Below are 24,098 nucleotides of genomic sequence, written 5' to 3'. Positions count from 1 at the left end.
ACCATACAGTTCAGCGGCATTAGGGTCATTCACATTCCTGTGCAATCGTCACTACCGTCTATCCATGGGACTCTATTCACCTGGCAAAACTGAAACTCTGTACCCGTTAAACAATAATTCCTCATTCCCCCTGTCTCTGGTAACCTCTATTCTACTTTCTACCTCTGTGCATTTACCTATTCTAGGTACCTGATATATGTGGAACCATACAGCATTTGTCCTTTTGTGTCTAGCTTATTTCACTTAGCAGAATGCTTTCAAGGTCTGCCCCTGTTGTGGTATATATCAGAATTTTCTTCCTTTTGAGGGCTGAATAATATTCCAGCATATGGATATACCACATTTGCTTATCCATCCATCCATCGATGGACACTTGGGTTGCTTCCACCTTTTGGCTATGGCAAATAATGCTGCTGTAAACTTTGATGTACAGGTGTCTGCTTGAGCCCCTGCTTTCAATTATTTTGGGTATATACCCAGAAGTGGAATTGCTGAATCGTGTGGTCCTTTTATGTTTTAACTTTTTGAGGAACCACGGGGTGCTTCATTTTTTTAAAGGATTTTTGTGTAACCAGCATGAAAAAGACCACTGAATGAAGTCTTAGGAGTGGAGGGTCCAGGAAGAAACCCTCACTTGTTTTAACACTAATTTTGTGTAGGCTCTGCATGCCCTTGGAGGTAAAAGAGAGGAGAGAAGAGAGACTACAAATGAATACAAATGAATCCAGCCTCCATTTTTGAGGAATTATTGTGATTTGAAGACACTGTGGGTGGAAAAAGAAAGCTCCCAGGAGAGATCTTAGTGGATGGAATTCATTCATGCGAGTATTTACTGTGCCGGGAAATCAACACAGCCACGAGGATCCTGCCCACAAGGAGCTTCTGTCTCCTGGGGGCACCAGAGCAGTAACGTGGCAACAGTGGTCCATACTGATGTGTGCTATGATAATAATAAGGACTAACTTCTTCTGAGTGTTTACTATGTTATTTCACCCAATCTTCATTAACAGTTCATTGCAGAAGGTTTTTATTATCCTCCGTTTATGGGTGAGGGAGCAGACTCAGAGAGCTTTAGTAACTTGCCAGGACACACAGCAAGTAGGTGGGGGAGCCAAAATTCACACTTAGGCAGTAACTGTTCCCTGGTGTTGGGCTGCGGGCTGCGGGAGCACAGAAGAAGCACCTGCCCAGTGTGGAGGTCAGAGAAGGCTTCCTGAAGGAAGGGGCAGGTGAGCATTTGCTGAAGTCGGCTGTGCCCTTCTTTTGCCCCTGATTTCAGAGGCAGCAGCAGCAGCAGCATCCACCTCACTTCCAGGGACCCAGTCCCCAGGCACCCCACCTCACGGAGACCCCGTTTCAGAGGAAGATGATAACGTTCATCATCCCTGTTGCTTGTGGAGGGCAGGGAGGCCAGAGGGGAACGTGTTCTGTTCCCTCTGACATTCGCTGCCTCTGACCACCCTGCTGGTGTCCTTCCAACCCCTTCTGGGATGCCTGCAAGGGACATCCCAGGGCTGCTCCCGGGCCTGGGCAGCTTTGGGCCAGCAGGCTGGAGTTGGCCAAATACAAGGCACAGGAGAGGCAGTGGAGGTCATAGTCCACCCCTGTGTCACTCACTGCCCGGAGATGCCTGAACCTTGTGGGCTCCTATCACCACTGCAGCCTCCTCTTCCCAAACCCAGATGTAGCCAGTTCTCTCTGCTCGTTAAGCCCTGAGCTCCCGTGGCCTGCAGGAACCCTCTTGGCCTTGGGAGGGAGAGTTCTTCGTTGGGAAGGCATCCCGGGCCCCATCCCCTAACAGTTTGCTACCTTCAATCACTGTGACAACCACGAATGCTCACACACGTTTTTAACGTATATTTTATGAACAGGAAGTGGTGCAGACCTGAAGCGTTCCGTTCGGTGAGTTTTGACAATTGAATAAAGTCATGTAACCATCACCAGGACTGGGATGTGGAACCTTTCCAGCACCCTGAAAGTTCTCTCTTTCTCCTTTCCACTCAGTACCCGCCTCGGGGTAGCTGTTGTTCCCGTTTCGATCATTGTAGATGAGTTTTGTCTGTTCTCGATCTTATAAATGGAATCATATAACATGTGGTCTTTTGTGTCGTAAAGTAGCTTTTGAGAGTGATCCACGTTCCTACACCCCCACCCTCCCTGACACACGCAGATTTCCAAATGCCGTCTAGCATGGCGGTGCCAGCCTGCCTCCCAGAGGAACAATGACCCGTGAGTTAAAGTCAGTGTGCCTCAGCCCGATGCACGAAGGCCTCTGCCGTGTGATGCGGGTCCCCTCACCTGCCCACTCTCCGGCCACGTGGAGGTACCCACCTTCCGCTTCCCATCTCCAGGCCTTTGCCCCTGTGGTGTTCTCTGCCTGGAACGCCCTCCCCACTGTCTGCTGAACTCCTGCCTGTCCTTGCGGTGTGGGGACGTCACCTCCCTGTGGCCCCCCAGACTCTGCTGTTTTGCCCTCTGGGCACTCCCGTAAGGCAGCCGCAGCTGACTTGCAGCCTGTTTCTCATGCTGCTCACTGGACTGCAAGCTAGTTGAGGGCAGGGCCTGAGTCCTAGTCATCTGTGCATCCCCGTAGGCCCAGCACAGAGCCTGATAGTAGAGAAATGGGTATAAGATTATAGCAGGTTTTATCTCAAGATTTGCTTAGAGATAAACTGGGCTTAAAATCACTGTGCAAAATATATTCTAAACCACCCTCTGAAGCGGATAAAAAGAAAGGTGGTCCAAACAGGCAGTGTAGTCCCTGACTAGAGCTGGTACATGTGGAGTGAAACTCACTATATGAGGCAGAGACCCCCAGCCCTTCCCCAGAGGACCTAGCATCGTGGGAAATGGCATTGATGTGTACATAGTAATGCAGCTCAGGGAGCCAAGGGGACAGGGAAGAGATCAGAGTCAATTAGGGAAGGCTGCCTGGAGGAGGTGAGTTCCCCGAGTTTTCAGAGAGGAATCTATTGAGCCAGGGGGTTACATAATCAGAGGGTAATTCACAAGAAGACTTAGAGCATGATCCGTGGCAGCCTGGATCATGGGCCTCATCTGTCCTCTTTTGATGCTGGTCCTCTGCCACATGCAGCTGCCCTTCCCTCCTCTTTCACTCCTTTTCACTCACTTCTTTCTTTTTCTCCCACTTAGTCACTCCCCATCTTCCTTCCAACTCCGAGTGTGTAGGAAAGAGCTGGGTGCGCAGCACCCTGCCTGCCAGCCCTCCACTTCTACACCGGGCTCCCTGTCGTGGGGAACAGAGAAGGAGGCCCATCCTGTGCCCCTTCTCAGCCTGGCAGCTCCCAACAGCCACAGTTATGGACAGGAGAGCCAGGGAGTAGCCCTGATGGCATGCAATCTGTTGCCAGCTTCTAAGTCACATATCAAACACTGAGGGGAGAATTCAGCCAGAAGAGAGGTCAGCGTACAGTCGACTCACTGGGGAGGCTTCCTGGAGGAGGCATGAGCCTAGGCAGGCCTTGGAAGGGCAGGAGGCCACAGCTCGGAGAGGAGGAGCAGGGAGCATTGTCCAAGAAGGAGGAACTGGATGAAGGCTGAGGGTCAAGGGTGAGCATGGCTGGGAGGTGGGGCAGTTTGCATGACAGGGGAGGACCCTAGGAAGTCGGGTTTCCAGTTCTTTGATCCACCCTTCCCAACGGCTCTGGGTCTGACTGGGGGACCTGGAAACAGCCCGGGGCTCTCCAGAGGGGAGAGGAGTCAGCTCTGCTGGGGAGGCCCCGCTCCTCCTCAGGCTCCTCTTTCCTGCACTGCTCTCGTTAGCTCCGGGAACACCTGACAGCCCGAGGAAATAGGAAACAGATCTTTGTAGCTGATGGCGCTACCTGGTGCAAAAAGTGGGAGCGTCTCCCGTCTGGATTGGCTTAGAGGGAGCCAGGAAATGAAGCTTGGAGCCAGGTCAGCAGTGATGACGAGGAGGATGTCTGCCTCGGGTTGCCTAGTACTTTCTGTACCTCAGTCACTTCCGCCGTCTACCAAACCCTGGGCAGGCAGCTCTTATTGCTCCCATGTCCCAGAGGAGGAAACTGAGGCTCAGAGAGTTTCAGACAGCGGCTGGGGGCCCCGTAGGGAGAAGGTGGCAGAGTGCAGTGCTTCAGCCAGGTCTCGCTGCCTCCGAATCCATCCTTTTTCCAGAGGACTACGGTTGCCTTAAGGTGTGAGACCTCAGGATGTCAACCTGTCATGTTTTCAGAGAGTCTTCTCAAGACTGGAGACCTCTATTGACAGCCTGCCCTGGCCCTATGGTTTCCAGCTGTCCGCTGGCACGAGGCAGTGAGGGGATCAACCATCCTTGGCCCAGGACCAAGCTCCATCCTGTCTTCTCCATTGGCCACCTGAGCAGGACCAGAGTGACCACTCACCTGCTCCCGTGCCAGTCCCTAACCCCTCTGCATGCTGTTAGCTCCTATATAGAGTGCGGCAGGGGTGTCCTCTTCACAAGGATCTGATGAGATAAGGTATCGGAAAGCACGTGGCATGTAGTGGGTCTGCAGCTGATGTTTATTAAATCTGAATTCAGGAGGTCAGACCCTTGTCAACCTTGACTCCTGGTCCCATCTGGCTTTTTTTTTCTTTCCCATTCCATTTGACATCCTGCTCGCACTCTGTTCTCTCTCCTGGCAAAGGAGCCTCAGACCCAGCTTATGTTTCCAAATGCAGCCTTGGCCTTGCCTCTTCCAGTCCCTGTTTCTGACTCAGTTCGCCTGACTCTTCCACCCAACGCTAAAGTGCCCGGATCTTCCCGGCCTGTGCTGCCACAGCTTGAGCTGGGCCTGAGCACAAAAGGGTTAAATCAGAGGCTGCGGGTTGGGGCCCCGATGGAGCACTAGACCCCACCTTGGGGTAGGGCAGGTGTTGGGCCTCCTCAGCTGCAGGTGGGAGCAAACGCAGCTCTGACCCTCGCTTTCCCCTCTGTGAGTGCTGCATGCCCCATGGGAAGTGGTGTTGTAAGCGATGAAGAGTAGAGCAGATGCCAAACGAGAGCATCCTGGATGATCTGGAGCACGGCACGGGCGGCCCTGGCGGTCCAGGCCCAGAGCTACCATCAGGGACGTCTAGGGCTGAAACCAGAGGCAGGTAGAGACCAGAGGCACAAAATCGTTTGTGATCAGGGTGGGCCTGTAACCAGCACAGGCTGGGTCAGAATTCTAGTTCCAGGTGGAGAAGGGAGAGCTGCAAGAGTGGGCAAGGCCTCAATCCTAGAAGGCAGATGGCCAGGATGGAGACTGTGCCTGCCAGGACGTCAGGCTGAAGGCCAGGCGCTGGGGTCAGGCCAGTGTCAGAGCCAGCGAGCCACAGCAAGACTGAGTGTGGTTAAAACTCTTAACAACAGTATTAGTAGCTCCACTAACGTAGAGTGCTAGGTGCTGGGCGCTCTGCTCCTCTGAGAGCTTTGTCTTTACTTATCACAGCAATATGAGGAGTTAGGGACTACTCCTGGTGCGTTTCACACGGGAGAAAACTGAGGCACAGAGCTTTGAGGTAAAGCTCTGACCTTCTCTGAGACTGGCATGGCAGTATGAGCCCTCACATTCATAGCTGGACATCAGCCATGGTGGGGACATTTACGCCATGGGAATCGGTAAGTGCCACAGATCAGGGCTTTTTGCATTTTTATTTATTTACTTATTATGGCATTTTTTTTTTAAAGATTGGCCCTCAGCTAACATCTGTTGCCAATCTTCTTTTTCTTCTCCTTCTCTCCCTCCCCCATCCCCCTCCCCCTCCTCCTTCCTCCCCTCGTATATAGTTGTATGTTCCAGTTGTAGGTCCTTCTGGTTGTGGCATGTAGGGTGCCGCCTCAGCATGGCCTGATGAGCGGTGCCATGTCCCCGCCCAGGAAGGGAACTGGCAAAACCCTGGGCCATGGAAGCAGGTGTGCAAACTTAACCACTTGGCTATGGGGCCGGCTCTCATTTTTATTTATTTTTAATTTTTTTTTTGAGACCCAATTTACTAGCACAGCACAAGACTCATCGTGGAGTCTCCGTGGACCTCACCTGTATGGGGGAAAGAAGGGCTGTGTGAACTGAGAAGCAGGCAACGCCCGCCACACAAGATGCTGACAACTGACATTTTTAGGAGCTTACTGGGCCCTCTCCTAAGCATTTTATGTGCATCTCATGTAAAAACTTCATGTGAGGATCAAAATTCATTTAATTTCCTTGAGAATGCTCTGAAGTGCAGGCACTGCTATCCCCCTTCACAGATGAGGAAACGGAGGCACAGAGAAGTCAAGCATCTTCGCATGATCAGACAGCCAGTGGGGGAGCCTTGCTTCATGCTCGGGCAGCCCAGTCCCAAAGCCTGTGCTTGCAGTGTTTTCACTGAGCCTTCCTTATACGTGCTCAAACTCTAGCCCACTTTTCACTTATTTTTTTGAGAAATGTGGCTTGAATATCTGCCTGGTGCCAGAGAGAATGTTACGCATGGGAGACAGAAAAGTGCATATCAGAGGCTGCACACCCAGGGTTTATATAGAGGCTGGGCCTGTGGTTGAGACAAACGGAGTGTGAAGCCTGGTTCTGCCACTTTCCAACTGTGTGACCTTGAGCAAGTGACTCAGTCTCTCCCAGTCCCGGTCTCCACGTGTGTAGGAGGCAGATGATAGCTGTGTTTAGCTCATGGGGTTACGGTGAGAAAGGGATGATGTAATCCATGTACGGCACCTGGCGCAGTATCCAGCAGCCAGTCAGCACTCAACAAAAGGAGGCTGCAGTGATTAGGAACCACAGGCTTGTGTACCCGTAGCCCAGTGTGAGGCGGGATCCACGCACCAATAGAATTACTGATCGGAGGGCTCCGGACAGAGAGGGAGTACCAGGTCTTCCTAAGGGCGTCAGGGAGGATTCTGCTGAGGAGGTGACATTGGAACAGGGTCTTGAAAGGGTCTTAAATAGTTTGCCAAGCAGAGAAGGGAAAAGGGAGCTTTCCCAGTGAAGGAAAAGTGCATCCCAAGACGTTATAGGTAGGAGCGAGCACCCCACAAGAGGTGTGGCTGCCCTTCACGTTTGTGATCGCCTGTTTTCTCCCGGTAAATTAAACTGTGGACCTGGGGGAGCGGGGTGTAGAGAGAGGGAACAGAATGGAGTGTTTTCAGAGTCTTGGAGAACAGAGAGTTAGACCAGATGAGCTTTGAACTCTGAAATCCTGCTCTTCGATTTCTCTTCTTTTGGGCTCCTGTCCGAAACACAGATAGCACTGTCCGCAGCAGAGCCTCGTCATCCCAGCAACTGGCTGGGGTGGGATCCGCCCTCCACGCTTGAAGGTCTGGCAGCCTTCGCCCAGGCTCTGTGGACCAAGGTCTTGTTTCCCTGGTGCTGGGAGCACCCTCTGCTGGTTCCACCACCATCCACGTCATTAAACCTTGACAGCCCCAGAACTGAAGCTTGACCTGAAGGAAAGGCCCTTCAAAGTTACTAAATTCCATTTCTTTGATTTCCACTTGGTGCTAGTGAGATTCAGATTAGAGGAAATGACTGGCCCAAGGTCACCTGGAGGCCTGGGAGTAGAGCCCGGGGTGCTGGGTCCTTGGCCAGTGAGTGCATTTGTCACTCCAGTAATGGAAAACAGCTGCCACCATTACACACACTCCCCACACGAGCCAGTCTCCCAAGGAGAGCTCCCTGGGCTGCTTGTTCAGGCGGAGAGATATGGGGTCATGGTCGGGAGCAGGACGTCTGGTTGCTCTGTTCTTGAGCAGGACACACAAAGCTAATGGGCCTGCAGCCATGAGCTCCTTCAGGTCCCTGGGCCAAGGACAGACTCACTGGCATCTCCTTCTGGCTCCTTCGCCAACTCGCCCCCGTGTGAACCTGGCACAGTCACTTCACCCACTGAGCTCTAGTTTCTTCATCTGTAGAATGGGGATGCTGCCCCATAGAACAATGATGAGGATTTTTTTAGAAGAACGTAAACAGTGCAGCTGCTGTGGTCTGCTGTTTTGTTAATGTCCGCTCTCTTCCTGTTTTCAGAGCACTGTTTTCACCAAAGCCTGAAGGCCAGAAGAGCAGAGAGCTTAGGAATATGGGCACTGAGGGGCAGATCTGCCATTCCTAGCTGCGTGGCCTGGGGCGGGTCACTTCACTTCTCTGAGTCTCCATTGTCTCCTCTAGAAGATACAGGTAATGGTGGTGTGTTGCTCCCAGGGCTGTGAGGATTCAGGTCTGCCTTACCGCTCCGAAAGAAGGAGAGGAGGAGAACAAGAAGGAAGAACTCACAAATGTGCCTCTTGTTCCATTTCCCCGTCCACACTCCCTGCGCACACGCCCTTCGTCAGCTGGAATTTCCTTCCCTTCCTTGGATGTGCCCTGCTTTCTCTCACCTCCAGGCCACTTCCCGGGCCCTCCTTCTGCCTGGAACTCCCACCTGCTCCTCTCTCTCATTCCACAGCTGCTCACCCCACTCCTCCTTCATGTCTCATTAGAGATTCCTTCCTGGGAACCTTGCCTGACCCCTCTGTCTCTTTAGGGGCCTTGCCGGTGCCCCCACAGCATCCTGCATTTCTCCCATCACATGGCCCACCTGAGTCACCACTGCCTCCTGCTCCCCTGCGGTCCCCCACTGTGCAGTGAGAGCCTATGGTGCATGGTATTCCCAGGGCGTCACACCGTGACCTGCACATAGTATGTGTTTAGTAAACACTAGATGAACAAATGGATGGTCCAGTCCCTGAGTCAGACTCACAGGAAACACGGAAAATTGTTGCCTGAGCCCCTCCTCAGGCTGGGCCTCTCCAGCCTGCCTCCATCTTCCCTTCCCTTGGGTCTCTGCCATGCCCCTGCCCCCACCCTCATCTCCCACCAACAGAGCAGGATGGAGGAGGAGTCATCATTTATCTGGGCGCATCCCAAGCAGAGAACACTCAGACCCTGTGTTTGGGATCCAGAACACTCCAAGTTTGCAGTCTGCTCAGACGTGGGGACAGATGGCTGGACAGTGGACAGCTGGGCAGGGAGGGTAGGCAGCTCGGCAGGATGGAAATAGCAGTGAACTAAGCATTGGGAGTCCTGGGCTCAGAGCCTGTTTGTTCCACGAGTTTGCTGCACGCATAAGTCTGGGTTCTTCAGTTGCCCGCAACAGAAACTGACTGTTGGTAACTTAGGCAGAAAAGCTACTTAGTAGAAGGCCTTTGGGGTATGACACAGAATGACAGGTGACTGACCCCTGGTCTTGGGCCCTCCCCATGGCAAGGGACAAGCAGTGCACCAAGAGAAGAGAGCAGTAACTCCCAAAAGGGAGTCGAGATTTTGTTTACTACCTGAAAACAACTGTTCACACACTGTGTGACCTCTCTTGCCTCGGTTTCCCCATCTGGGTGTTTTAAAGTTGGCCTCTGTCCTCCATTCACATCTCCAGTGTGCTTTTTGCTGAGAAAGCTCCCTGCCCTGGCCCCAGATGGCGCCTTTGCCCATCCAGACCCCTAGGGAATGAGCTGTGAGGGAGCCAGGTGAGTGAGCCTACGGCTCCCCCAGTTGGGGAGGGCGAGCCCTCTCCGTGTGCGTGCTCTGGGACACACAGCTCATTTGCTGGAGGCAGTCAGCCTGATCATTTGTTTTCCATGGAACCAGCCTGCCCTCTGCCCCAGCGTGCTGAACGTCGGGTGGCAATCTGGATGACATTCTCAGGCCCTGTGCTGAACGCCTGGGATGCAGAGGTGGCTGAGGGGGTGCGAGGCTCCAGGTCACTGGACCCGGGTGGGGAGGCAGGTGTATAAACAGCTAACTGCAGCAGCAGAACAAAGCAAGAGGCCGAGAGAAGTGTGAGCCAGGGCTGTGGGGGAGCCCCGAGATGAGAGCACTGGATTCTTCCTGGGAGTTCAGGGAGTGCTCCTTGGAAGAGGTAGCGTAGAGAACGAGTAAGCTTTGGCAGGAGGAGGAAAGGAAATTCCAGGCTGAGGTAACAGCGTGAACAAAGGCCTATGAGTGGGAGTGGACGGGTTTGTTCACGGCGTGGAGGTATCTGGTGGAACCAGAGCTTCAGGAGGCTGGTGGGAACTCGTGTTGACAGCCAGGGATGTCTTCAGGGTCCTGGGAGCCCAGGAGCGTGAAGCCCAAGGTGGAGGGCGTGTCTGCCTGGGGCTGGGTCTGGAGGTTCCAGGGGCTCAGCCTCACACCCAGGAATCCTGGCGTCAGCATCCCAGCTCCTCGCCCCTCACCCACCTGGGAAGAGGGCACAGGCTCCTCTGCCTCCCTCCCCAGACCTGTCAGCTCCTTCTCCGTACAAGTCCTGGGCAAAGCTGGCATCCACTCCAGGATGCTTCCCAGCCGCACCCACTCATCGCACCCCCAGGCAGAGGTGAGGTGCTCCCAGCCCGTCGCAGACAGGCCTCTGTGAGAACACCTCAGTTACCTGCTCTGTGTCTCCCCAACCCGCCATGAGCTCCTGGAAGATGGGGTGGGCTGGTCCAGGCCGGGTCTCCAGCACCTAGCACCGGTGGAGTAGCTGCGGGGCACACATGACCTCACATGCACGAAAGAAGAAATGACGTGATGACATTCAAGCTGCAGGGGGCCTAGAGTTTGACCACCTTGTTTTATAGATGAGGCCTCAGGGGCCCAGGGTGAGAGAGGATTGCCCAAAGTCGTGGGCATGTTGGGAGCAGAGTTTGAAAGAGAAGTTTGGTTCATAACAGTACTGTTCACAATAAATCAAAAGGTGGAAACAACCCAGACGTCCATCACCTGATGAGTGGATGGATAAAATGTGGTATATCCATATAGCCGATTATTCAGCCATAAGAGGAGTGAGGTGCTAGAACGTGCTACAACATGGATGAACCTTGAAAACGTGCTAAGTGAAAGCCAGACACAAAAGGCCACATATTGCATGATTCTGTTTGTGTAAAATGGACAGAACAAGCTAATCTACAGAGACAGGAAGGGGATTAGTGGTTGCCAGGGGAAGGTAGAATAGGGAGTAACTCATTAATGGGTATGAGGTTTCGTTTTAGAGTGATGAAAACTGTTCTGGAACTAGATAATGGTGATGATTTCACAAGATTGTGAATGTATTAAATGCCACTGAATTGTACACTTTGGTTAAAATGGTGAATTTTATGTTATGTGAATTTTACCACAATAAAAAAAGGAATAGTTTGGGAGCAGATCAAATATCACCAGCCAGGTCTGATGTCCATTCCTCTTGCACAGCCCCCCAGCCCAGGCTGAGGGCGGGGGTGGAGCCTGTGGCACCTCTCAGTGCGAGAGAAGTCACGTGGTCAAGTGGAGGAGGGCTGCCCTGCCACGGAGCCAGGGTTCCTGGTGGCCAGGCCTGCTCCCAGCTTCTGGGCATCTGCCGAGGCCTGGTCCCCCTCGCTTCCCCATCCCACCGACCGGCCTGCTTCCAGTTAGTGCCAAATGTTCATACATCTTGGCCCTCTGGACCTTGCTGTTTTCACTACGCAAGAATCTTCTCTTGTGACCCCTCATCCATCTAGAAACATCCTTTAAGAAGCAGCTCCTGTCTTCCCCTTGGAGATCTCCTCTCCCCCAGGCCCTCGCCACAAGCCGAGCTGAGAGCCCCTCCCAAGGTGTCAGTGCATACGCTGATTCAAGCAGTTGTGGGTGCCAACCTTGTTTCCGTGTGTGTCTCCAGGGGGAGACGGGCTGTGTAGGCAGGGGCCTGACCTGTTCGTCATTGCTTCCCCGGGAGAGCCCTGGTGCCTTGCCCACAGGAGGTGCTCAGCAAACACTTGTCGAATGAAGCAATGGCTTTGCAAAGTTCCCTCCCCTCCTGGATGTTCTCCCCCCCCCGTGAGGAAGGGACAGGCTGATGTCCCTTCACTGTCTCCGGAGTTCTCTGGTTCTAAGAGCAGCAGTGGAGGGCCAGCCCTGCAGGTTGCTGCCTGTTGTCACAGGGCGGTTTTCGGCTCCTGCTGCCCGGCTGATAGAAGTGGGAAAGGAAAGAAGGAGCCTGCAGCAGTCCACTGCACGCGGCTGCCTCTGCTCGGGGCCGGCAGGAAGGAGGGCTTGCCCAGAGACTGGGCTTTTCCATCCAGCCCGAATGGACCATCCGTTCTCTTTGGAAATCTCAATTCAAACCCTCCCCTGAGCGGCCGAGAGGTGCCGGCCCTGGCTGAGGTTGCCCGGAGTCCTTCGACTACAGGGCCGAGCCGCGGCTGTGCTCCGCTTTCCTCTACAGTGGAAAGGTGCTACTCTTTTCTGCTTTTCTGATTATGAAATTCGTCATTTTCTAGGAAGCTTATTTATAGAGTCCGCTGCACGCGTGCGGCACTGAGCTGTTCTAAACACGGCTTGGGGCGGGGAGGATTGAGGTGTGGAGGCAGCTGTGAGTCACACATGGGCCCCCTTCCAGAGGCATCTGGGCACGAGGTTAGCTTCCTGCACCCAGCCGGGGCTATCCTCACAGCTGCCCTCCACCTGCAGTGCTCTGTCGGCTAAAGAACGGAAAAGCTCAGGGTCAGGGGCCTGGGGATAGGTGTCTTGATCCCAACCGTCGCCACTAACTCAGTGTGTCTCCTGGGGCAAGTCAGACCCCATTCTTAGAGTCCTCCTCTGCACGATGCGGGGTGTCTCAGATGCGCGGTTCTGTGACTGCTCTGGACAGCAGCTCCGGAGGAGGGCTCCAAGTGACTTACCAGAGACCCGCCCACAAGGCAGCGCAGAGGGTGGCCGTGTATGAGGTTCCTGATATTTGTTTCAAGAAGGTCAGGGCAACATTCACTTATGCAACAAGTATTTATTTACTGAACACCTGCTGGGAGCCAGGCGCTGCGTGAGGCTTTGAAGATTCAGTGGTAAATAAAACAAATGGTGGTCCCCGCCCTCATGTAGCTTATAGTCTGATGTTAATCAAGGAATGACATAAATTCAAATGACATTTCAAACTGCATCAAGTGCTCTGAGTAAAAAGTACTGGGAAGTGGCATTGGGGGAGCTCTCCAGGCAGAGAAAAGCCCCTCTCCAGTGTGGCCAGAGGGCAGAGGTCAGGGAGAAAAGGGTCATGAAGTAAGGCTGGAGAGATAAATCGGGGTCAGACCATGCAAGATCTAGTAAACTATGGTAAAGGATTTGTATCTTTCTTCTAAGTGTGATAGGATGCCATTGAAGTATTTTTCCATGGAAGGTTATATGACAAATGCTGAATTTTGAAAGAATTGATTCTAGCTCCAGCCTGCTGCACAACCTATGAAGCCATTTGTGTTGGAACCATACGGAGAATGTTTCGGAGGCCAGTCCTAGTGGATGCTGGAGATCAGTTAAAAGACCGCAGCAGTAATCTAGGCAAGAGATGCCGGCTTGGGCCCAATAGAGGTGTGGAGGGGGAGAGAAGTGGAGGGACTCGAGACGTTTTAAGGGCCTTGAAGGTAGCAGCCCTTTCACTGCAGGAGAACTGGGCTCTGGGACTTGGCATCCTCAGAGACTCTGCCCAATGGAGTGAAGAAAAGGATAAAATAATGCAATGCCAGGTGAGAGCAGGAGATGTCAGAATGAAAAGGGTCCCCCTTCCCCTGGCCTGTCTGCCCTTCATTGTGTCACATCTGCAGCTGGGCCTGAAGTCAGCCTCGGGCCCAGGCTGAGGGGCAGGATTGCAGGACTGGTGGGCAGAGGGGCAGCTGGCCTCCCAGACTTCTTGGAAGTGATAGGCTAGGGAGGCTATATTCAAGTTTCTTTGGATTGCCAGTTTCAGAAATCAAATCCACTGGCTCAAGCTAGAATGCTGGACTTTGTTGGAAGGATCCTGGGGCATCTCCTGGTCTTGATGGGCGTGCTGCCCGGTCAAGACTCAGGGTGGACAGGAACGAAGCAGCTCCGAGGCCCTTGGAGCAGGTGTTTTGGACCTTCTCTCGGGGCACTGGGGCTCCTGGGACTCAGCACCAGCAGCTGCAGGCTCCAGGCGCTCCAGAACACGTGTGAAAGTGCGGGGCAGAGGATCTGATCCACCCGGCCTGGTGGGTGTGTCCTGCCCTGCATCCGTCAGCTCCTGCCAGGGGTCAGAGACATGAAGGGCAGGCGGGGCCACTGGAGCCCACGCCTGCATTTCAGGCCATTGGCCAGAGTAGGCACCCCTGTAGGCACAGTTGCCCTCAGGATCTGTCTTCTCTACAGGCACTTCGTGGGGTCTGGCTGATCCCCAGCAACCGTTTTCCAGCTTATTGGGCAAAGGAAAAAAGCTAGACCCCAACATCATCTTGGAAGGTGCCCTGATGAGCTAGAAAGAGGGTTTTCTGATCTCAGAAAGAAATAGAACATTTAGAATATGCAAAAATATACATATAGCTACTTTTCCTAGCTGTTTCTGGAGAAGAGTTTTACATACCCCTTTCCACTCCCTAAAGACCGTCACAGGCCTTGGGGAGGTGGACACAGACTGTGTGTTACCCAGACCCCTGTTCTTGCTCACTCGTGGTTCACACCCTCACGAGCTTGGAGGCGTAACAGCACAGCAGTGAGAGCATGAGCCCGGAGTCCTAGACCATAATTTCATACCCAGCTCCAGCCTAATGAGCTGTGTGACCTTGGGCAAGTTACTTAACTTTTCTGAGCCTGTTAAATGATGCGTAATTCATGGGGTCATTAGGAAGTCTCAGTGTGATAAAGTTTGTGAAGTGCTTTGCATATGGTAAGCCCGCCTTCCGTGGTAGAGGTGATGAAGATGACGATGGCTGTAGTCATGCTGCCCTGATTATTCCACGCAGAAGACACCTGCAGGATTCTGCTCCGGGCTTGGCAGCTTGACTTCCCTATAGGTTGGTCTTTTCCTGGGTCCGCCTGATGGGGTAGGGTATTCAGAGGGACACAGGGCAGAAAGGAAGGCTTTTTATCTTTGCTCAGGGTTTTGTCTTGATCCTGGTTCAATAGCGTCTCGTGTTTTTTGATCCTGCGCAGGAGTGCAAGGGAACCACGCTGCTGATGACTCCGAGGGAGGGGCCCTGGACATGTGCTGCAGCGAGAGGCTGCCGGGTGAGTCTGCCCAGAGCTCCCGATGGAGGGAGAGAGGCCGGGATGATGCTGGGGCTGGAGTCAAGCCTGGTTAGCTGTGAACTTGCTGGAGAGGAGTGACTCAGCTGGTCCATAGGTCTTTGTCGAAATGAGGATGTGTTTTTCTGATCCCTGATGTCTGTCTGACCTGTTATCATTTGGAGCTGCTCTAGCCCCACAAGGAGGGGAGAGAAGGCAGCTGAGGGTGTGCTGGGGGCAGAGAGAAGAGGGCAGAGCTGGGGAGTCCAGGGCTGACAGGGACATGACCACTGACCAGTGCGGGTGTTGGGCGGACTTCAGATTAGGAAACAGAGCCTGAACATGGCATGAACCACGGGCAGGTGGACGATTTGGAGAAACTACCTGACAGGCCTGGGAGAGGCCTGGCCGTGAGCGCCACGTTGTGTGCTCAAGTCTGATTGACCACACTTGCGGGGGCCCTGGCTGGCTGAACCACGGCCATTGCAGCCCCCACGGAGACATTCCCCAGGACTCCCGGCCCTGGGGCAGCATGTCCCAGTTGCAGACCAAATACCCAGGCGTGGAAGGAACAAGGTTAGGGGAAGTTTTTAGAGTTTCTTTCTTTTTATGAAAGTTTCTATTTTTTTTTCTTCTTATAACAAATACCCATTATAGAAATATTGGGAAATAAAGACAAGTGAAAAAAGAAGAAAAATCACCATAGTTCTATAACACAGCATACTTTTTTTTTTTTTTTGAGGAAGATTAGCCCTGAGCTAACATCCACCACCAATCCTCCTCTTTTTGCTGAGGAAGATTGGTCCTGAGCTAACACCGTGCCCATCTTCCTCTGCTTTATATGTGGGACGTCTCCCACAGCATGGCTTGAGAAGTGGTGCGTAGGTCCGAACCAGCGAATCCTGGGCCACCAAAGCGGAATGTGTGAACTTAACCACTGCGCCACCGGGCCAGCCCCACAGCATACATTTTTATCTCTCTTTCCAAACCTTTTTGTTAAAAGAAAACCAACAGCCTTTGGATTCTAACTTTGAAGTCCCAAACCTGTAGCTTGTCAGAAACCTCATGATTGGCAAGGAACCTTAGGATGGACACTCTTTAGGACAGACGTTCAAAACGACCAGGGATGACTCTGAAGCTATGACTTCAAGTGGCTGTTTCCTTCACACCATGAGCCACTGGCCCAGTGCCCTTTGGTGTAATTCACACCTTATCCAGTAGGGGGTGCCATTGCTCAAAGCACTTGGGATGGGCCGTTGCGATAGATAGTCTAGGAGAGATGCCATCGTGGGGACCAAAATAGCTGACTTGAAGAAAAGAATTCTCCAGAGGGATGTGAGAGCTGTCTGTGAATATCTGAAAGGCTGTCTTGTGGAGGGGGCAGAGCTTCGGTCTCTGTGTCATAGGAGGATGGCATAAGCCCAATACACAGAAATTAAAGAGCAGCCTCTGGGCCCACAGGATGCAGAACTTCTCTGACTCCCAGAGTGGTCCAGTCCTAGAACTTGGTAATTCAAGAGGAAGACAATGAGTGTTCCATCACTGGACAATTCACGTATTGTCTGGATGATAGACACTGCAGAGGAAATTTCCACAGTGGGTGGGAGGTCGAGATGACATCAAAAGTCCCTTGCAACTATTAAACAGGTCTGTGATTCAGAGATGAGTCATAGGATTCAGAGTTGATTCTCCAACCAGGGATGGCCCCACTGGCTAGAAACAATCCACAGAAAATAGGACATGACGCACAGGGGTCCAGAGAGTCGCGTGGCTTGGAGGAAAGAGCGTGGGGCTTGGCGTGAAGTCTGGCTGTTCTGCTTACAGGCTCTGCGTTTATGGATAAGTCACTTAACCTTGCTGGGCCTCTAGTCCTCATTTGTGAGTGGCAACAACAACAATATGAATATCTATCCTTACAGCAATGTAAATATTTATCCTTACAAGGAGTAAGTAAATAGAATCACACAAGCATTCATTCAGTGAGTACTCACTGAGCACCTGCTATGTGTCAGGTGCTGTACTAGGAGCTAGGGATGTAGTGGTGAATAAAACATAGTTCCTGCCCTGCTTTGAGCTGCTTCTGGAAAATGGGATGAAGCTACAGCAGAGAGGCCACAGCACAAGCATAAAATGTTTAATTCCAACCCCTTCTGCCATTCCTCCCTGAAAGCCAGCAGCTAACATAGAATAGAAGAGGGTATTGGTCGTCCAGCCAGCCTGGTGGTCTAGTGGTTAAGGTTTGGCACTCTCAATGCCATGGCCTGGGTTCATTTCCTGGTCAGGGAACCACACCATCTGTCCATCGGTTGTCACACTGAGGCAGCTGCATGTCGCTGTGATGCTGAAAGCTATGCCGCCAGTATTTCAAACACCAGCAGGGTCACCCAGGATGGACAGGTTTCAGCGGAGCTTCCAGACTAAGACAGACTAGGAAGAAGGACCTGGCCACACACTTCTAAAAAAACTGGCCGTGAAAACCCTATGAATAGGGCCCGGTTCTGTGGCCAAGTGGTTAAGTTCGCGCGCTCCGCTGCGGCGACCCAGGGTTCAGATCCTGGGTGCAGACATGGCACTGCTCCTCAGGCCACGTTGAGGCGGCATCCCACATCCCACAACTAGAAGGACCTGCAACTAAGATATACAACTGTGTACAGGGGATTTGGGGAGATAAAGCAGGAAGAAAAAATAAAGATTGGCAACAGTTTTTAGCCCAGGTGCCAATCCTTAAGAAAAAAAAAACACCCTATGAATAGCAGTGGATCATTGTCTAACATAGCGCTGGAAGGTGAGAGGATGGCACGAAAAAGGTCGTTCCACTCTGCTGGACACAGGGGCGCTAGGCGTCAGAGTCCACTCAGTGACACTAATAAGACTGGTCATCTCCGTTGGAGCTGGCACATTGCCTTCCTTGTGCCAGGCACTGTTCTGAATGCTTTTGCACGTAAAGCTCATGTAACCCTCTCCGCTGCCCTAGGAAGGTGGGTCATTTGCTCTCTGCATCTTATAGATGAGCCAAGGCCCTTGGGAGGCCCGAGGAGGTGAGGAGCCTGTCCAAGGCCACTTAGCTAGTATCTGGCAGAGTAAGGATTCACTCCAGGCGGTCTCTCTGCAGAGCTCATACTCTAGCGACTGCCTTATTCTGCCTCCATTGTCAGCATGGAGCCACCACCATCTTCTGGCACCCTGTGGACTGAGGCAGGAAGAACTAAGGTGTGTCTGTCCCCAGGGAGGAGTTTGGAGGAGGTGGGCGATGTCTCTGTGCCTGTCCCCACCTGTGTCCTTCCTCTGGGAAGGCCTGCCTGCCAGGGGCCGAGCAAGTTGTATGTCCCTCTAGACTCCCATGATGCCGTCTTGATATGATATTGAAATAGCTTTTTGTATGTTTCCTCCATGGAGCCTTTGAAGGCAAGTACCTCTCTGTTTCATCCTCTATGTCCCGCATGCATTCACTCATTTCTTCATTCCTTCACTAACATGAGCACCCCATGTGCTGGGCACTCTTGTAAGCACTGGCCATTCAACAGTGAGCCACACCGAGAAAATTTCCCACCCTCAACCCTCACAGGACAGTGGTGTGTACTGGTCAAGAGCAGGGAGTCAGGACCAGCCTTGGCTCCACCGCTTACCATTGGGGTGATCATGGGCAAGCTACTTCCCCTCTCTGGGCCTCCCTTTAACGAACTGGCATGAGTAATACGCACTGCCTCGTAGAGTTATTGGAGGATTAAATGAATTAGTAGTAGAGAGCTCAGAACGGTGCCTGGCACGTAGCAAGTGGTAGATAGGCATTTGCTATTAAGGGAAAGACAATAAATAAATGAGTAAAATATATAGTATGGCTAAGAGTGATAAATGCTTTGGAGAATATTAAAGCTAAGAAGCGGGGATGGGGCAGGCCTAGGGTGGTTGGCGTTGTCAGTAGGGTGGCCCTGGAACGTGGTGACAAGCAGATTTCCAAGATGTCCATCAGCTGAAACCACTGACCTGAGTTGCCACTTGGATATAAGAAGAGATGGAGCCATCAAGGCCAAGAGAACTGGGCCTTAGGATGGCCGGTGGGCACTGCAGCACTTGCATGATGACAGTGTGAAAATATAGCCCTCAGGTAACCTCTCCTCCTCCCGGCGGCCCTCCCCACTGGGCAGGACGAGGCGAGGCAGAGTGAGGACCAGCCGGGCCTGTGCCTGGGTGACTCACTCATCCCCACGGGCACCACGGGTGGGGGCACCAGTCCCAGCCACTCTCACCTGGACCTGAGCTAGTGCCAGGCAGGTCACGCAATCTTCCCAGATTGAGATTTCTAGCTGAAAACATCCTCAGGTATCGCCAACACCCCCAGGCAGCTGACAGCTGCAAGCGAGCTCACACCCTCTTGTGTGTTCTCACTTGTCACAGCCTCGTGCTCACATACACACTTGCACATGCCCGCACACGGTCACCCAGGCACGTGCCGTCTCCCTCTGGCTCACACAGCCCTGCAGGGGCACACCCGCCTTTCAGCCCACGTGCCTGTGCATCTTCTTCCCCTCACACACTCAGGATCTCTCAGCCCCAGTGCTCCATCACTCCATGGCTCCGTCATCCACCGCTCCCACCAGACGTGCTTGTAGAGATGAGCAGACCTGCTCACTCTCTCATCCCATCTTTAGGGCTCTCTCTCCCGCCAGCAGGCCCCCTCCTCACACGTACACACAGACAAGCAGACATCCTTCCCTCCCCCCTTCCCGTTCTCTCCCCTTTTCCCAAGCCCTCGGTTACAACAGCCCCCCATACCGTGGCAGGCACTGGGTTATAGCCGGGTGCCTTCTCCACTCCATGTGCATGCACACGCGTTTCCTCCTCCCTCCTGCACACACTCTTTTTCACATGGCCACCCTCTTCTTCTCTTGCACTCCCCCTTCCTTGCTCACTTACTTGCTCACAGTCACCCAAACACATTTAGACATTCACACTTGTACTCCCGGCTCTGCTGTGTGTAGGTGTTCACATTTGCAAGAAACCAGGCAGCCCTGCTGATGCTGGGACCTCCGCTCCTTCCCGCCGGCACCAGTGCGGGCCTGGCCTGGGACCGTCAGCTTCCTCAGGGTTCAGGGCAGAGGAAGGAGATAGATCAGCAACAGTAGGTGCTGTGATGACTGACATTGCCAAGTGATGCTCACAGCTTCTCCAGCGGGCACACTGATGGCCAGGCCTGCCCCCAGTGTTTGTGGGGACCGAGGCCAGACTGCAAATGAGGCCCCTAGGAGTGCACCACCCCCTCCCAGCCCTCACTGCAGGGGCCCCTGTACGCATGCGTTTGGGCACGTCAGTCTGTGCGTCCAAGAACCCCTCTCCAATAGCTGCTCCTTGGCCACCCCTCAAACCTAAAGACACCCAAGCAGAAGGCCGTGTCCACCCTCAGAAGGGTGTACCTGCACCCATGCAGGTTTCAGGCTGTTTGGGCAGGGAGTGCTGGGGTCCTAGTAGCTGGCTCATGGTCTGGAAAGGGGGCGGTGTGGGCAAATCTCCTGGGCCCTGTGGACTTCTCACCCCATGGGGAGTGGCATGGCCAGAGGAGAGGGAGCACAGCGCCTAGGTCTAAGGACAGCCCTGTGCTTGGGCACCGGGTGCTTCCACGGTCCTCCCACAGCCAGCAACTGGCTGAGCCATGGCAGTCCCCGCCACCCTGAGATTTGAGTGTGTCGTAATGAGCTAGGTCTCTGCAAGGTTGTAGGTAGACCCTGAAGACCTGAGCAGGCCATTGCCATTTGATGGGAACAGCTGGCCTCTCGGGCCAGTGGCTCTGCTTCCCACTCCGCACCTAAGTCCCGGTGCCTTGGAGGCTACCCTGTGCCCCACTCAGCTGCAGTATCGTCATGGTATCAAGTGGGGGAACAAGTTGCAGGTCTCAGCAAGAGGCCATTGCCCGCCCTGGGTGACCGTTTATAAACCACGGGGGGGGCTGGCACGAGGAAACCTTTGTTATCCTGATCCTGCAGCGACTGCCCTGTCCACCAGGGCAGGGCGGCTCATAGCTTTCACAGCTGCCTGCCGCAACACGGATAAGGTCTTGGACCAGAAGCCAGCAGGGGCCAATCGACAAGGCAGCCTGACCCTTTTATCAATTCGACAAACTTTTATTGAGCATCCTGTCTGTGCCCAGTGCTGTGCCAGGCACTGGAGATACAGTGAAGAGCGAGACAGACCTGGCCCTGCTCTTGCTGGGGGCAGAGCACCAGGGAAGCGTGCAGTAATACTGTAACCTTGGGGCCGGCCCGTGGCCGAGGGTTAAGTTCGTGCACTCCGCTTCAGCGGCCCAGGGTTTTGCCGGTTCGAATCTTGGGCACAGACGTGGCACCGCTCATCAGGCCATGCTGAGGCGGCGTCCCACATGCCAGAACCAGAAAGACCCACAACTAGAATATATGACTGACTATCTTCTGGGGGGCTTTGGGGAAAAGAAGGGAAAAAAAAAGATTGGCAACAGATGTTAGTTCAGGTGCCAACCTTAAAAAAATAATAATAATGTGACCTTATCTTGGGGGGTTAGAGAAGGCTTCCTGGAAGAAGTGGCCTTTAAACTGTGACCTGCAGGGTGAGGAGGGCCCTGGTTCATGTCTTTAGGAACCAGCTATCGAAGCACTTTAAGGAATAGGTTAACTTCTTAATGGGCCTTGTCCCCCATCTACTAACACTTTTTCTCCCAAAGCCCCCCCGTCTGATGCCTAGTGCTGGTTCAGACTAGTCTGGGAGCAGGTGCAGGAGCCCAGGTAGACAAATGGAGAGAAGATAGACCTGGATATGGTGTTATGGCTGAGATGTCACTTGTGCCTGTCAACTCTTAGTACCTTAGGTTTGACTTTTATTTCTTTGTTTAGTTGATGGTTCTGTTTTCATTCAAAATTTTTAATGCATTTAGGGATGTTTATTGTGGCCAATGGTACAGCGAATTGTCTTTGACTTGAGTCTTCAGAATGAAAATTAAAGAAAAACAAAACACGATTTGGATGTGCTAAGCATCCTAATTGGATAGCATTCTGTAATGGTACCATTGTATTGAGAAGAGAAGGACCAACCCAAGTACTCACTGATGAGTGATGGTGGAGATTAACTATTCTCAAACACCAGGACAGATATGGAGGCAGGAGCCCATCTAGCTGGGTCTTGGGGTATTGTGAGGAGGCAGACAGACCTGGGTTCAAATCCCAGCTCTGCCACTGACCAGCACCATGACCTCACGTAAGTTATCTGAGAGCTTTGAGCTCCAAATTCTTCACTCTAAAACGAGGGTGGGAATACGATAAGATCATCAGAGAGATTGTGTGATGATTAACTGAGTTGATGCGTGTAAAGTGCTTGCTGCACAGTGCTCCATAAGTAGCAGCTAATAATGATGGTAATGACTATCCCAGGGTATGGAGTGTGAACAGAGAGCCTGTGCATGTTCCCAGGACCCAGGCATCGAGTCCCAGGCCAGGCCTTCACAGTGGAGTGCACAGTATAGCTCTGTGGATCTTTCTTGACTCCTCTGCACAGGCCTGGACCTCACAGAGCCAGCACAGACGCACACAGGCGTCTTCTCTACTTGCAAAGTCAGGCGGGAAGAGGTGCCAGAGCTGCAGGGGGCACAGTCACCTGTCCTCCTTCTCCAGGATGGAAGTAGTTCTGATATTCTAGGGAGTTACCTGGATGTATGATGAGACCAGAGAGCTTTGCACCTGGAAGAAAGGCCATCTGGTCCAGTCCCCTGCCTCCACACAGGTCGATGCTAACACCCTTTCAGACAAAAAGGCATCCACTGTATTCCTAAGGTATGCAGTGACAGATGCTGTCACGTTTCTCCTTGCCTGGCCCGGGGACTAACCACCACCTCTCAGAAAGTTCTTTATACCTTAAAAATAATCTCCTCCTTCCATTTAGGCTCATTTCTTCTTTCCAAGTCCCATCGTCTGTTTGGTTACCTATTGCCGCCTAACAAACTGTCTCAGAACTTAGTGGCTTTAAACAACCACCGTTTTACTTACTCCTGATTCAGATGGTCACGCAGGGCTCAGCTGGGTGGTTGTTCTGTTCATGTGGCATTAGCTGGGCTCACTTACTCAGCTACCGTCACCTGGTGCTGGGCTGGGATGGAAGGTCCGAGAAAGCTTTTCTTCATGAACACTGTGTGACTTCCGGGAGGTGGGGTGACTAGGGCGCCTTGGAGGCTGTCTGCCATACTGCTCACAGATTGAATCCTTGACGTGTGAAGAGGTGTGGGCTCAGGATCTGCCTAGATGGAGGACGATCGATGGGGGAAAAACCACCCACAGAGAAGGAAAAAAACAGCAGGAAACATGTCAAAAGGAAATCAGTGCCTTTCTCAGTGGCCTTATGGGATGGATGGGATTATGGATGATTGGGTTTTATTGATGCTTTTATAAGGTTTTTTCTCTCATATTTTCTAAAATCATTAAAAAAAAGGATTGGCCATCCCAAAATATTGATTAATCCTTGCCAGGTGAGAGTGGTAGCTGAGAGGAGTGAGGGCCCTCTGGGGTGAGTCATCCCCTTCAGGTTGAGTTGCTCAGCCTGGCAGGCCCAGAATCGGGGGCTGACCCAACCCGGGGGATCTTAGTGGGGGCTGGTTAATCCTACAGGAGCATCTTCGGAGACAGTCACCAAGCCCTGGAGTCTCCCTCCATGCAGAAGGCCAACAAGATGACTCCAATGTCGTGTTGGTGAAGCAGCTCAGAGAAGAGGATTCTCGGGCTTCAGCCAAGACCATGACCCTCTCCCCCGTCGCGGGGTGTTGATTCCCAGGCAGCCAGGGCCCGTCCTGGCTAGGAGGAACAGTTCCTCTCCCGCCAGTCCTCCCAGGTCCAGGACGCAGAACAGGAGGAAGGGCCCTCGGCTCTTGTTGATTCTTTCCCATTGGACCTTGACCCAACTTCCACCTCCGTGGTTCTGTTTCGTGCTTCCTGGGGGAGGGGTAATGACTGCTTTTAGGTTGGAGAGTGGTCGATCATACTCCTGGTGCATGGCCCCTTTATCTGCAGTGGTCTACACAAGGCCCCTCTCTGGTTTTATGCACTTACTTATTCTGTCTTGCCTCCCACCGCCACGCCCCTTCCCCCCATAGCTAATGTGTTCACTGTGACTTTTTGTTTCTTTCTCTGTGCTCCTGCAGAATGGGTG

General features: G+C 52.9%; 1 protein-coding gene across 8 annotated transcripts in view; it reads left to right on the top strand.

The window, feature by feature from the left end:
* Window positions 1-24,098, top strand: part of PTPN5 (protein tyrosine phosphatase non-receptor type 5) — a 56,381-nt gene that overhangs the window by 7,556 nt on the left and 24,727 nt on the right. For 7 of the 8 annotated variants that reach the window (XM_070624468.1, XM_070624472.1, XM_070624476.1 and 4 more), the window contains exon 2: window positions 14,871-14,945. In XM_070624468.1, the coding sequence (XP_070480569.1) occupies window positions 14,871-14,945 (75 nt within the window). Of the gene's footprint in view, window positions 1-7,994; window positions 8,145-14,870; window positions 14,946-24,098 lie in introns of all 8 variants that reach the window. The other variant, XM_070624475.1, reaches the window with a different exon arrangement.

The sequence above is a fragment of the Equus przewalskii genome, chromosome 6, assembly GCF_037783145.1.
Source record: "Equus przewalskii isolate Varuska chromosome 6, EquPr2, whole genome shotgun sequence".
Classification (NCBI taxonomy): domain Eukaryota; kingdom Metazoa; phylum Chordata; class Mammalia; order Perissodactyla; family Equidae; genus Equus; species Equus przewalskii.
Note: the sequence above shows the minus strand (reverse complement) of the source record. Positions and strands in the feature narration are given on the sequence as shown.